General features: G+C 62.2%; 1 protein-coding gene across 1 annotated transcript in view; it reads right to left on the reverse strand.

Annotated features, from left to right (window-relative positions):
* Positions 1-1,690: 1,690 nt before the first annotated feature.
* The window catches only part of PEPD (peptidase D), a 109,620-nt gene continuing 96,428 nt past the window's right edge, over positions 1,691-14,882 (reverse strand). The window contains exons 12-15 of the mRNA XM_068528196.1: positions 14,138-14,286; positions 6,208-6,392; positions 2,662-2,853; positions 1,691-2,191 (exon numbers count right to left, since the gene is read on the reverse strand). Coding sequence (XP_068384297.1) covers positions 2,054-2,191; positions 2,662-2,853; positions 6,208-6,392; positions 14,138-14,286 — 664 coding nt within the window. The 3' untranslated portion in view covers positions 1,691-2,053. The remainder of the gene's footprint in view (positions 2,192-2,661; positions 2,854-6,207; positions 6,393-14,137; positions 14,287-14,882) is intronic.

A 14,882-nucleotide genomic window follows, 5' to 3' on the forward strand; every position in this document is an offset into this window, starting at 1 on the left:
CTTGCTTTTTCACTTTCCTCCCTTCCTGTCTCAGCCCCCCTGGCTTTCTAGACAAGGTCAGTCCTGTTACTTTCCTTCTTGGCACGTTCTAATGTTTGAGATGATCTATTTGTGCATGTTTGTTTAAGGGGAAGCCTCTCTCAGGAGACTCTGGGCTCTGAGAGCAGGGGTCATGTCTTTATGCCACATTGGCACATAGCAGATGCTCATTTCTTGAATGAATACCTAGATCTTTCCTGGGTTTTGGAAAAGCTTTTGGCACTGCATGGCTTTCTGGAAGGGTCTCTAATATATTTCTGAAGCTGTACAAATTTCTGCAGAAGTTGGAGACTTAGGAATTGGACCATTCTCTAGAACATGGGGCAGAGTAGGTGGCTACTGCGGTCCCCTGAGACCTGCACCTGCAAAGAATGCCTTTGACTCGCCTACCTGGGCCCGAGCAGCCAGTTCTGTCCCCAGTGTCCCTCTTGGACAAAGAGCATTTAGTTCCTGAGATTTCTCCTTGTTCTTTCCTATCGACTTCTTTGATAATCAAACATTTATATGAAATGGGGAGTTTTGGTATAAAACGTCTAAAGGAGAGGAAGGAGAAAGATGTGTGTGTGTTGTAGTTAACACAGCTAAACTAAACTGTCCACTTAGAGTTCCAACCTAACTTTTAACTGGTTTTATCCTGGGGGTGGGGGAACCTGAAACCCTGCGCACTAGAGCATGGCTCGCAGATACAGCTGGGGGAGAGAACGATTTGGCACACTCAAACTTCTGACCCTCAGAAAGACGATCATTACTCAAACTGCTTAATACCACAGATAACTTGCGGAATATATCTGCACACCAGGAGGAAACCTTAAAAAATTGTTTGTAAATCGAAGAGGCAAGAAAAAGATAAATGGTGATTTGAAACTAATGCTGCTTTATTTTAATGTGGCCACATCACAAGCACTTTTGTGTTACTGCCATAGGAAGAAATCAATTTACTCAACTCTTCAGTGAGTTCAGCGGTCTCTGGCTTGGGCTATAGAGTTTCCCCACCCTATTAAGGTTTCATCTCTGATGTCTGTCCTTCTCACCTGCCCTTCACCTTGGCTCGGATGAGAGCCAAGGATGAGAGAACCCTAGAATGGTGTGCAGAATTCTCGAAGCCCGCTGCAGGGGTGAGGGCGGTTCTGTGGGACCGTGGGAGAGGTGGGCAGGCAGAAGAAGGCCAGGTGTTCTGCCACTGGCAGGGACTGGGCCCAGGTGGCCCTGGATGGCTGTACAGCCTCAGAGTGGAGTTCAGCCAGTGGGCTTCCACTTAGGGGAGACAAATGGACTCAGCAGACGTGGAAGGAGCCAGAAAGCTCACCTTTGCCATGGTGCTGCCTTAGGCGGCAGTGTCTCTCAAACAGATGCTGGCTTCGCTAGCCTGTCCCGCACGAGAAGGAAATCACAGACAAGGAATCTGCGAGTCTCATGTTGTCGATAACCGTACCTTAAGCGCTGCGTAATTCTGCCCCCCTTCGGAAATCCAGCTTTGAGGCAGTAACCGTACCAAAAAGGCTTCCTACTCTACGGCCCCCTTCACGTGGGCAGAGGCCCAGCCCCACCTATGCCCAGACTCCTGGGTCTCTGCAGGGCCAGTTTCCAGGTCTAACCCTGCAGTGCTCACCTGCAAAGGGACAAAGAATAGAGAGGGAGCCGGGCACAAAGGTCCATTTTAGGAAATCTTTTATTGCAAATTCCATTCTGTGTATTGATTTTGAGAGAAAATACGAGGAAGGCATCTTTCCTGAGCAGCATACAAATGATGGCAAGATACACATTTAGTTGCTAGTGAAGAACAGGATTATTCAAAATAACGGGATAATTGAAAATTAGCATTTTAAAAGCCGCTGTCATTCAAGCAAAGTAAAAACAGATTAAGGGTGTGATCCCACAGAAGGTTAATAAAAAAGTTTCTCCCTGGGAAACAGCATATTTGGTGTGATCAAACGCCGATGCCGCATGTGATTTCTGAGCACCGCTGGGGGCCAACCGTCAGGCCGCCGTCCATGAAGTGAGCTTGCCCGTGGCTCTACTTTGGGCCAGAGAAGGGAGCGAAGGCCTTGTCACGGCCTGCCATGCATTCTTCAACCTCTTCCACTGTGCGGGGCACACAGGTCAGCAGCTCCATGCCACTGTCAGTCACCACGACGTCCTCCTCGATCCGGACCTGGTCAGACCGACGGACGCTCGTTATTTCTGAGCTGGCCTCACACGCTAAGTTTGAGGGTCGGGCCCGACGGCTCCAGGCTGAGCCCCGCCGAGTGGGAAGAGCCCTTTCTGAGGAGTGGTCAGTACTGCCGGGGGCGGGGGGCTGGCCTCAAGGCCTCTGTGGGCAGCTGCTGGGAAGAAGGCGCCTCCCACAGGGACCTGCTCGCGCCACCTGCCCACCCTGGCCTTGCCCCTTGCCCGGTGGCCGGGAGCCCCTGGAGTGGGCAGGGCTTTTGTAGGAATCTGAGTCGCTTGTGTTGGGGGCTGAGGCTCCTGTCTGGTGACAGACCATGAGAAAGGGCAGGCCAGGTCCCTCTCAAGTGAGGAAGTCAAGACTGTGCCTCCTGTCCTGGAGGACAAAGAGGTGACACGCAGCAGTTGGAGGGGGGCCGTTCTGGGAGCAAGGACGCGGGGCCCACCAGCACTCACCCCGCCAAAACCACGGAAGCGTTGCAGGACCTCGGGGTTAAAGAAGCAGGCGCGGGCCGGGTCAGCCAGGGCCTCGTCCAGGAGGTGGTCAATGAAGTAGATGCCGGGCTCCACAGTGAGCACCATGCCCGGCTCCAGGTGCCGAGCGGTGCGCAGGTGCCGCAGGCCGGGCTCGTCCATCCGGTCCACGCCCTGGGGAAGAGAACCGTGAGGGGGCTCCAGGAGGGTGCAGCCCCAGCCCAGGGCCACCGCATCGGCGGGAGGAAGATGGAAACAGGTGAGCGCGCAGGGCACCGGCCCCTGCCCGTGCAGGCGTCTACACGTGGGGCCTGACTCGGGCCCCGGGCCCCATGGGTTCCCCTGGAGCTGCAGGAGGCTGTGACCATGGGGGTCTCCAGCCCAGACTCAGCCTTGCTGTGCTGTCCACGGCACTCCAGATAAAACCCTCCGCTCTCTGCACGCTCCCCTAGATTTCTCACGTCCCTGCCCCTGCTTCTCCTCGGAACTGTGCCCCGTGGGCGCCCGTGCGCACACACCCAGGGCAAGCTGCCCCTGCTGGCCCATGGGGCTGGCTGGGGGTCCGGCTGCCTCACCCAGGCCCTATCCCCGCGAGGGGAACAGTAGAAGCCAAACTCGCGAAGCTTTTAAGAAGGCTTGCGGGGCCTCCCAGGCTGCGTGCTTTCTTCTAGGCAGCTCAAGTGGAAACCAGCCCCAGAAGTGCTGGACCTGGTTCCCCCCACAAGCCAAGTCCCAGGTTTTCCACGTGGCCTTCCAGGAGGAGGAACAGGTGCTGTTGGCAGGACGGGCTGTCAGTACGAGCTCTGGCTCGTGTGTGCACAAACGCACACTCACCCCATGTGCATGGCCTGGGGGTGTGGCCCCCAAGAAGCGCACGTGGGCGGCTCCACACCATGCCCGTGTGCTGGACCCCCACTGAGCCATGGTGACCGGCTCTCAGCCCCGCAGGGGCACCAGCCCCCTCCCCTGCCAACACTCACATGGGCGGGGCCAACGGGGCCATGAGGGCAGGTGGTACCTAGGACACTTGCAGAAATTTCCCTGCCTTCCCCAGGTCCCAGAGGAACCCATCCATCCCTTGGCCAAGGCCTGTGAGTGAGTGGGGCAGCAAGCAAGCTTTCTGGTCGGGCTCTGAGCTTGCCCTGCCCCGCTCGCAGCTCTCCCCTGGAAGCCCAGATGTTGGAGATGGAGCTGTCATTTCTGACTGTTTGGGGGCCAAGAACATCAGACTTCAATTAGTGGTTCATGTAAGGTAACCAGAAACGGGCTGGCTCAGCCTCCATCCACGGCTGGGCACAGCAGGGAAGGCTGTGAGCGTGATTCCATGAGGGCGGGGACAGCGGGGCGTGTAGAAACTGGTACACGCAGCCGCCCTGACCTGGTGTGAGTCAGGCTGGGACGGAGGTGATGAGGGGACACCAAGGCCCTGTGACCCCTGATGGGTCATGCTCTTGGGCCCAGACGCCTGTCTGGTGTGGTACCCGACCCCAAAGCACTATGTGCCTGGAGGAGCTAGGCAGGAAGGCAGGGGACCTAGAAGGGCACAGTCTGGGATGACAGTCCCTGTGCTCAGGTGGGAGGTGCTGGTGGGGCGGGGCGGGGCCCTGTCTCCTGCCATCTGAAGCCCGTGCCTGCCCCTGGGCAGCCCCTCCCGTCCCTTCCCTTCATGCTACCCCCCAGGTGCCGTCCCCTTCTCTCTACTCCAAGGTTGTCAAAGCCAGGGGCCTGGCAGAGGCAGAGACTGACAAGGTCTCCCTGACCTCCTTGGTCACCGTGGGCCCCCGCTGCCCCAGAGCTGTGTGCCGAGGTTGGAGGGTTTGCTCCAACTTGTACAGACAGCCTTCCCTCCGGAAGATTTCAGGACCACGACTCAGACTGGGGGTGAGGGGAGAATGGAAGGGATCCCATGGGGCATAGGAGAAATGTGCGTGCCCCAGCCCACTGACCATGACCCCCGCCCCCCTTCAGAGCGCTAGCTCTCGGGAGTCTGCCCTACGGGGCCCACCAAGAACGGCCAGATCAGGGCTGGGAGAAGGATGGAGGCCGAGCTGAGTGGGGAGAAGACCCCAAGAAGGGGAGCAGCCGAGCGCCCAGCCCCTCGGGCCCGGGGACTTCAGCCTTGTTGGGGCTCAGGGGCCCCTGCCCATGCCGGGTCCACGCTGGCTTCTGCCTGGGCTCAGGGCTCAACGGGGCCTCAACTTAACTGGGCTCCGGGCAGAAGAGACCCAGATGTGTCTATAGGCCTGAAATAAAACAAATGACTTTTATAGGAAAAGCCATATTTTTTCCACAATGTTTATCTGTCAGAAGAATAGACTCTGAGCACAAAGGACTGCTTACTGGAAAAGATGAAAACAGTTTGCTGCCAATTTTCTCTGGTGGAAAAAAAGTGCTTTGGAGACTAATGAATAACGAACCTCAGTTAACAATGTCTGGAAGGCCCAGCTCTTGGCTCCCCGTGCACAATGTGATGGATAGAAATTAGGAAATTATAACTGATTTTGTTTCTCCAAATTTAACTGTTTACACTTGAGGAAAAAATAATTGAATAATAATGCTTCTCTTGAGCAACTCCGCGCCCCCCCCCCCCGCCCCCAAATATCGTTCTTAGAGCTTTCAAAATACCCTGCAGCTAAGAGGCCAAGCCCAGTCTTGGCTAACTGGCTGGTGGGCCCCAGGGCGTGCACCGATTGCATAATCCACCCCCTGCACTGCGGGCACCAGGCCAGACGGCAGGGCCGGGCTCACCCACACCCACGGGCCCGGGAGGCTGCAGCCACCTGCCCCGCAAGGCTTCGGCAGGGCCTCCCGAAGCCACAAGCACCGTCTGGTTGGTCCTTTCAAGGGTCGGTCAGTAGGAGGGGGAGGGGAAAGCCTGGCCTGGAGACACCCACACAAGCCTTCCTCCCCTGCCAAGGGTACCTCCTAGAGACAAGGAGGCCAGCAGAGTGTGCTGGCCCAGGGGCCTGGGGGGCAGAGGTTGCACCAGGGAGGAAGCAGGAGTAGGACCTGTGAGGGGCGCTGGGCTCAGCTGGTCCCAGGAGGGACCGGGGCCAGCCACCAGCTGGTAGAGCCTCATCACTCCTGTCTGAATGAAGCCAGAGGCATGAGGACGTGATGGGTGCAGTGCCAGCCCCATCACTAAGACCCAGCTTTGCGGCTCCCGCTGCCCTGTGGGGACCCCGTGCACTGCACACGGACCGTCTACCACCTTTCAGGGCAGGCGCTGCCCCCAGCGCACAGCCCGGGGCTCTGTGCAGAGCACGCCCATCCCACACCAGGTCCTGTGGAGGCAGCCACCGGGGAGGCGTTGGGCACGGGGGGCATCAGGGCAGCGACCTGGGCCAGGACCAACCAACGGGTGAAGGGGGAGGAGGGGCAGCGGGCCTTGCCGGGACCCCATTCCTCCTCCCCCTGCCTGTCCCACTACACCCCCGCCGTCTCCCAGAGCCCCAGCCCAGCCCAGGGAGGGCCAAGCCCAGCTACGGCTCACAGGCAGGCCACTCGGGCTGACGCGCCCACACTGACCTCGGGGTAGCCTCCCACGTCATGCACATCGATGCCCATGAAGTGGCCGAGCCCGTGAGGCATGAACACGGCTCCCAGGTGGGCCTGGACCATGGCGTCCACGCTGCCGGTCAGGACGCCGATGCGGGTCAGCTCCTCCAGATGGATGTGGTCGGCCAGGCGGTGCATGTCGGGCCACCAGACGCCTGTGGCTCAGAAGGAGGTTGCAATGAGCTGCGGAGTCTGGCAGCCTGGCCAGGGCTTCCCCGGGCAAGGTTTCAGGGGACACACGACGCCCTCGCGCACTGGCTGACGCCAGCGGGCCTGAGGTGAGGGGCAAGAGTGACGTGTCCCGGGCAGCCCTCCATGCAGGGCTTTCCCAGCACAGCTCTGGACTTGAGATCATTCTTCTCTCTCCACTGTGCCCTCAGGGGCAGGCTCCTGTCACCCACGGTCACCACAGGGGCCCAGCCCATGTCGTGTCTGCTCCTGGGGCCAGGGGAGCCCAGTAAGGTCCTCGGCATCAGGAGGAGAAAAGCGTTATGTCCCCAACAGCGGACGTGGGGCGGCCTCAGTGAGCCCCAGACTGAGGCTCAGGTCCAAACGTTGCCTCAGCGCCTCAGGCTGGGGGTAGGGGGCGTCCCTGCACACCCCCGCATGGGACTGAGTCATCCCTGGAGGCTCTGTGGGGAGCAAAGGTTTCTGGGGTGAAAGTGCAGCTGGCACTACCTCATGGGCAAACTGGCAGGGGTCTGTGACCCTGCCTGCTACAAGCGCTCGGTGACCATCTCCTTGGCAGCCCAGATGTCCAAGCCCCAGGCTGCTAATCAAACTCATCTTTGCCCCATCCTTCTGGGACAAAGGTCACCGTGGAGAGTATCCCCAGTAACCAACTTTCGAGGAGGGCAGGCTGTGCAGAGCTCAGGGGCTCAGCCCTGCCTGGCGCCCAGGGAGGTCCTTAGGGGCTGGAGCCTAGGGCCCTCAGGGAGTCGCCTCAAAGAGCCTCGGCCATCACTGGCGCACGGCCGCCTTGGCCACTGGGCTCCATGGAGTCCCCACCTTCAGCCTCACTCGAGGGCGCTGGGTGCTCAGCCTAAGCACCAGACAAGGCCTTAGGCTGGCAAAACCCCCCGCCCCATCCTACGAGGGTGGAGTTGGGGGCAGACCATGTGCCGGCCGAGGCTAGCAGCCCCAGGACACTCAGGGCCAGGTGGATAGGGTGGGACCGGCACCCAGAGAGGGTGGCCAGTGCCGGTCCCTGCAGCCCCCTCCATGTGGGGAGTAACCCTGGCTCCCAAGGGGCCTCCCAGCCATGCCCTGATGATCACGGGAGCACTGGGACCCCACACCCTGAGGGGCCTTGTTGGACCCTGCGCTGGTGAGGGTTAGGCCGCCAGGGTCTGAACCTCTGTGGCTGGCAGAGGGCAGATGATGGGCCCAAGGGGTAAAAAGAGATGAGAGCCCATCCTGGGACACATACCCTCCCCTCGCAGATGCTCTTGCTGGGCACCATGTGGAGGCCCCTTGCCTGCCAGAGACAGTGGGCCCACGGCTGGGGTCTCGGGCTGGCTGGAGGCCCAGGGCTGATCCAACGTCCCGGATCCCCAGGGTCCAGGCTCTGAGCAGGTGGTGCTGCGCCCTGGCCAGTTCACAGGAGAGTGGCCAGCCCCCGGCCCAAGCTGCAGGGAGGCCAAGGGTGGAGGAAGCCCAGTCCTGTCCCGAGGCTCAGCCCCCTTGGAATCTAGCCCCTGAGTCCAGCCCCGTTCTACCTGCCCGGGCCCACCACGTGGGGGTGGCATCCTGGGGTCTGGAGTCTGGCTGTAACCACGTCAGCGTGGGGGGCCAGGTTTGCACCCCTGAGGGTGGAGCCGGCACGGGGGGCTTTTCTCTGATGGTCTGGCACCCTGAAATGGAGACCTGGGTAACCGGGTCCCACCTTGGCTGCTCACCTGCCTTGTGACCTGGCCAAGCCTTCACCTCCGTGAGCCTCAGACGCCTCCTTTGTCAAACAGGGCCACAACGCTGGCCCCAGAAAGCTGGCTGTAGAGGCTCTGGCATCTACTGGGGGACCAGCTCACTAATCCCCCCAAAACTGTCATTAGCCACTTGTGGCCAGCCAGACCCTGGGTTGGACACTTTTGACAGTTCTCTGTGTTCCTGGGGCACAAGCCAAGCCTGCCCCAGCCTCGGCCGCCGCTCTTTTTCTAACACCGACCCACCCACCTCGACCTCCTTGGGTCAGGCCACCTGTGTTCCAGAAGCACACTGAAGTCTCTGCACGTCAGACCCTTTCCAGACCCGGCTGGCCTGTGACTCCTCATCCTCGAGGTCTCAGCGGAAACGTCAGCCCCTCCTGGGGTGACACCCCCCCACCCCACCCCCGCCATCGTTCTCTCTCTGCTGTCCTGGCTACTTCTCTCCGTGCACCTTGTTCCTGTCCAGCACGTGTGCTTCCTTGCTTCTAGGGTCTCTCCACCAGAAGGGCGGCTGCCTCCCCCGGGCACACCAGGGCCCGGCGGAGCGGGTGCCGGTTCAGGGCTGAGTGTGTAGCACACTTTTTTCTAAGGTCTGCTCCCGCCTGGGGCTCTGGGCCTAAAAGAGCCCCCTAACAGCCCAGCGAGCTCGGCTCCTGTCACTCAGCCTGGCCCCTGGGACTGAGGAAGGGCCGATGCCCCAACCCCAGGGCAGCTCCATCTCTCTTGGGCAGGGCCTTTTCCGGTGGCCAAGAGAGAGGCCCGGGAAGCAGTCTGACTTCAAACCTGGCTAACTTCCACGGCGGGGCTGCGGTCTCGGCCCAGCCGCAGCAGAGGGTGGGAACCAGGTATAAATCAAGCTCCGTGCTGGCAGCTCGGCTCTCCTCCTGTCCTCGTGGCCCCTTGTGGGGGCCGGACGTGCAGGCCCCAGCGGTCCCCACGGCGCCTCTAGTCTTCCTTGCCTGCGTGCCCTTGGGGAAGGCCTTGCACACAGCTCTCTTGGCCGGGAGTGGGAGTTTCTGCCTGCGTGTGGTTAGGGTTGTGACAGTGATTAAACCTCCAGCAACTTGGCCCCAGCGTCTGGCCCGGATGGTGGTTACGACACCCACGGCCAGGGCAGGGGCCCCTGAAGTGTGTGGAGGTTACTGTCCTAGGGCTAGGCTGGAGGGGTGGGCACAGGCCAGAGGGCCTCCCTGCCCCCCTAACGCCCCAACGCCCGGGCTCCTCAGCCTCTGCAGCCCGCAGGCACCTCTGAGACCACATGCCCGGCCAGGGGCATCGGCAGTCCCCCAAGCCTGCTCCTACTGGGGATGCCACGCCAGGGATCACACTGCAGAGACTGGGTGTCATCTGCCTGCCCACCCTCCCACCTCCAGCAAGCACCAAGTCTCGTCCCGTCTTCCCGAAACGTCTCCTGAACCCGGTGCCTCTGTGGGCCCTCACCTCTCCTGGACCCCTGCCTGGTTCCTCCCCAGTCCTCGCAATGCCTCACCCCCGCTGCATCCTGCACAAGGCCGGGACACCAGGACATCTCTTTAGAACATGGATCAGACCATGCCAGTCCCCCCGCCCGCCACCGAGGACAGAGCCCCGAGCCCCTCGGCCCGGCTTCCCACTCCAGCCTCACCCTCACCCACTCCTGAGTGCTGGTGCCCCCGTGCCTTCCACCTGCTGTTCCCTCAGCTGGGACCACCCCCCTCCAGGGCCCTCGCCTTCCCAGTCTCACTCCCGTTCCTCCTATGGGCCTTTGTGTTGAGGCTTTCTCCAGGAAGCCCTCTCTGACTGCCCCTTCCCATGCTGCCAGAGCTAAGCACACGGGCACAGCCATGGCAGGTCGTGGCCTCTGAACCCTGAGAAGGCGGGGCCTATGCCCTGCCCCGAGGCTGGTAACCGTTTGGCCTGACCGGGAGCCCCTGCCTCCCTCGTGGCTCTCTTGCAGCCAGTGCAGTGACCTCACGGGCCCAGGATTCAGGTGTGCCCCCCCACCCCGCTCCTCTGTGCACTCAGACCCCCGGGGGGCAGGGCGGCCTCTGGGTGTGCGCCGCATCACCTGCCTTTTGGCTCAGAGGGACCAGAGTCCCAGTGCCCAGGCCCCACTGTGTATCCAGAGCAGCCCCAAGTCACTGGCTGGTCTTCTGTGCCCACCTGGCCCCCCTCCGACCACACCTTCCCCTGCTGGGCGCGGAGCCTGCTGGGCCTGCCGCCTGGGCCGGCCCCTTGGAGCCTCGGCAGCATCCATCACCGGCTTGAGGCCTCCTGCCCAGAGCGTGACAGCCCTGGGGGCTCGAAGGCCCTGAGCCGAGCTGGAAGGCAGCAGAGGGCCCCTAGAGCTACATCCTCACAGCCCCATCCAGACAAAGAGCTCACTTCATTTGAAGACAATGGCCCTCGGGGGATGATAGCGCGCCAGGCCCTGGGGGTGCAGGAGGGCAGGCCCCACGGGCTGCAGGGAACCTTCTGGCAGGCCGCACTGGCGCAGGGCTGAGGCCTTCCAGACCGCCCCACCACACGGCCCTGCCTGCTGCCAGGACCTCTGGGGACCCACTCACCCTGCAGAAGTACAGGGGCAGCACGCGCCCGGGCTGCAGGCGCCTCGATGCTGAGCTAAGCGTGGCTGCCTCACGTGGTCTCCGCGTGGTCCCTCCCCGCCCTCCCTGGCGGAGAGGCCAGGGAGGGCGGGGACTCACTCACTGCCCTTCGGCCAGCAAGGGAGCCTCTCAGGCCAGAGCGGGGACACAGGGCCCTCATCAAACACAGCCCTCCCTGTCCTGGCTTCTGCCAGAGGGCGCTCACGATCTGGATGGCGCGCTCTCCCAGCACCTCTGTCTGCCAGAGCCCTGCGTTCCGCACCAGCTCTGAGGCGCAAGGCCTGAAGGGAGTCCTGCCGCTGCAGCCCCTGCCCCCGCCAGGGAGTGAGGCAGAGCAGGCAAAGGCGCCCTGACCCTGGGAGTCTGCAGAAGTGCCCCGCCCTGCACCTGCGGCCAGCTCAGACACCGGCTCTGGCCCCAGCCTTCCCCACAGTGTCTCCTCCCCTCATGCGGGCCGGGGGCGGGGGGGTCCCATCAGCAAGCTCCTGGGTGCCCGCAGAGACAGGGGGGCGTGGCCGCTGCCCTGACACGGAAGCCTTGGAGAGCTTCGACTGCACCCGGCCAGAAGCCGGCACGTGGCCACCGCATCCCCTCCCGCGGGGCAGATGAGGGTGGCGTTCTCCCAGGTGCGGCAGCTGCCTGGCCTGCCCCTGCCACCTCGTGCGGCCCCCCTGAGTGAGCTCAGCCCTCCTTTCCTGGCTGTCTCTGAGTGGCAGTGAGGGACGCTCCCCCTCTGACCCCAGGCCTGCTTTCCTCAATCCCGGGGCAGTAGGCCAGGATCCGTGTACGCTCCAAGCACTGATCCCTGCCTCTCCTCTGGGCATCTTGCTGTGACCCCGGCCGCCTTTATTTACTCTTCCCTGGAAGGCTCAGGAAGCAGTCACGCAGTCTCAGTGGGTGTTTGTCTTGGCCCAGGAGCCAAACCCACAAACCCGGGGCATTTCCGCTAGGATAGGGCACGGGGCTGACCTGGCCACGGCCTCTGAGCTGCCTGTGGGGAGGCGACCTGCCCCGACATGAGAGCAGCTCTGTGGGCAGGACCCCCATCCCGCCCGCCCTGCACCGCATGCGGCCCCTGGGGAACTGTGTGTCACAATCCTGAAGCACGGGGTGTGGGCCGGGGGAGCTCTGCAGGGGCTCTGCTTCATCCCCCCCCCACCCCCCCACAAGAGAACTTCGAGGCCCCACTGTGCGCCGGGGGAGGCCTGCCTCCGTCTGCCGGGACCAGCTCACCTGAGCCCAGCCTGGCTGGGCCTGAAGCCTTATAACTGCCCCTGAAGTGACGTGGCCAGGCAGCCCCATGGTACCTCGGTGCCAGGACCACGCACCAGGCCCTTTTAGTGCAATGTGTGGCCCCGGGGACCTGCCCGTGGGCCCGGCCACCTTCTGGGCAGAGTTGGGGTTGCTTGATTGGCCGACTGAGCTGGCCGGGACACCAGCTGGGGAGGCGCCACCTAGGTCCTGCCCAGGCCGCAGCAGGTTTTCCTGTGGGTGGATGGGGTCAGCCAGGCCTTGGCCGCCTCCCCTGTCTCAGCACGAGGATGGGGCTAAGCCATGCCAGGGACATGAGGCCTGGAGCTCCAAGGTGAGTGAAGAGCCCCAGGGGAGACACTGTCCCTCCAAATCCCTACCTGCCCGACATCCCGCCAACCTTCCCCCACCACCACCGCCATATGCCTTGGCTCACTCTGCCTGCCCCTTTGTCTCCAGCGTGGAATGCGGTAGCAGCCCTCCATCCTTCTGTACCGCGGCCCTGCGCCAGGCTCGGGTCCACACAGGCCCACGCCACGCTCCCAGAGGGACCCGCCATGGGGCGTGGGTGCACAGGGGTCACGGGGCTCACCCAGAGGAGCGCCCACCTCGGGGGCCAGGCACCTCCACCCACTCTCACTGGCCCAAACCTTTTGCTACATCCAGAACGTTTATCACTTAAATGACCGATGTTCAAAGCTGAGCAGAACCGTCTATTCCTTCTCTCCCTGGGGTAAAGCGAGGGTGTCAAGGGAGGGGGAGGAGGAGATGTCCCTCGCTCGGGGTGACCGCCCCACACAGGCCAGGTTTTACAGGAAACAGGTCACACATTCTGAGGTTTAAAGGTCATAAAGTACAAAAAGGCTCCTGGTGAACACTCTCCCTTCTCCCCACGCCCCACCCTGTCTGTCTGGTTCCCTTCCTGCACCTCTTCTGTGGATTTCCAAGCACATGTGGACCCACGTTCTCGCCCTCATCTGTTTTTCACAAAAGGGGGTCCCCTGGCCACCCCGTCCTGCACTTCTGTGTCTTCATGCAACGGCCTGTCCTGGAGATGTCCATATTAATTCCTACCTGGAGGGAGCTGCTGCTGTTTAAACACAGTTACAGCACAAGATGCTGTTTTCTTCCCCAGCCGCTAATCCAGGCAAGTCTCGTTGACACTGTCACCCGGCAGGAGCTTAGCTTTGAGGTTTCCTTCCTTGTCTCCTTTCTGGGGTGTATCTGAGTTCCTCATCCTTGGAATCATCTGGTCACCAAGCTCTGCTCCCTCTGGACACAGGGTGCGGGCCCATGACCCCTCCAGGGCTCCCTGGCCTCTGGTGGGCCCCAGTGCTGGATGGGGGCATCCACAAAGCCCTGCTGACAATTTGCCTCCCCTGAAGGGGGCAGCTGCAGAGGACCCCTCACGATCGGCACCCGGCCCGCAACAACCGGCACGGGGCCGCGGAGGCCAAGAACCGAGCCATCAGATTCTGGGCCTGAAAAGGGCCACACACTGGGGCCTTACAGTCTGGGGGCTCAGGATCTTTTCCTCTTTTTCTCTTTGTGAAAAAAAAAAGCTCCATGGAGGGATACAAATCTGACTGCCACAGTCCCCGATTTCAGCATGAACTCAGAGCCCAGCCTTCAAGGGCCGTCACACCAGGTGCTCGGGTGGCTCCGCAGCCTCCTCTCACCATCCCCCAAATACCGGAGAGACATTCGGCTCCCGCCAACCCAGCCACAGCCGGCAGCCCCGAACAAGGCTGCTCCACGCGCAACCAGAGGTCAGTGTCCAAGCTGCCAAGCCCTCCCTGGAACAGACTCTGCTTTGGGACAGGGCAGAGGACACGCTGACATCCCAGCGGCCAGTGTGGAAAGGAAGATGTGCAGGTGGAGGTCGGATGGGATGTGGGGTGACCTTGGGCTGAGCTCCCCGATCCCCAGCTCTGTCCCTGCTTGGTGGTCACACCCCTTTCCCAGGAAAGGGACGCCGGGGACCCGCTAGCATCTGGAGCCTTGCTGGCTGAGCATGAGAGGGGGCGACGGATTCAGGTCGCAGACTGTGGGACCTGCTCCTCCGAGGTGCCCTGCCACCTGGCCATCTGCATCCCCACGCCAGGTGGTCCTCCCCGCAGGCCCCGCCCCTGCCCTCACCTGGCTTCATGGTGTTCATGACGGCCCGGGAGCTCCGCAGCACCGCCTCATAGATGGCCTTCTGGTCCAGGGTGAACTTGCCGTTGGCGGGAAAGGAGCACGTGATGTCCGAAGCGAAGCAGTAATACTCACCGCCCATGTCGAACACGCTGCAGGGAGAGTGGGGCATGAGGCCAGGGGTACACTCAGGGGCACCCGTCCCCTCCAACCACACTTCCCTCCCACCCGGCGCTCAAGGCCGCTGAGCCCGAGCCTTCTTGCAACGTGGCCGGTGCAGGCAGCAGCTTGGGGCCCTCCGACCCTGCTGTCTCCTCACGGTACACGAGCGGCCAAGGAACCACGGGGCGTCCCAGGAGACCTCCGACTCCAGAGCAGGAAGGTTAGGGGGAGTGGGGCTGCCCACACACCTCCCCTCCACGGCCTCCGCTGGCCAGGCCTCTGGATGCCCAGCTGTGGGGAGGGGGAGGGGCGGAGATGTCCTCAGGCCCCCGCCTGCCACCTGGCCTCCACAAGGGCATTCTGACAGACCCTCCCGGGGCCACCCGGCACCCAGCATGGGGCACAGCTGCAGCCCACGAGGCAATGCTCATGGGAGCTGGACGGGTCCTTGGGACAGATGCACCTGCCTGACAGAAGACGTGGGCTGAGCCGCAGTGCCTGCTTCTTGCAGGCCCCAGTGTCCCAGTGAACACCCAGCCGACAGCTCTGCTCCAGCTCTGGGGTCCCCTTGGCCAGGGAAGCACGG

This window comes from Eschrichtius robustus, chromosome 19, assembly GCF_028021215.1.
Source record: "Eschrichtius robustus isolate mEscRob2 chromosome 19, mEscRob2.pri, whole genome shotgun sequence".
Classification (NCBI taxonomy): Eukaryota; Metazoa; Chordata; class Mammalia; order Artiodactyla; family Eschrichtiidae; genus Eschrichtius; species Eschrichtius robustus.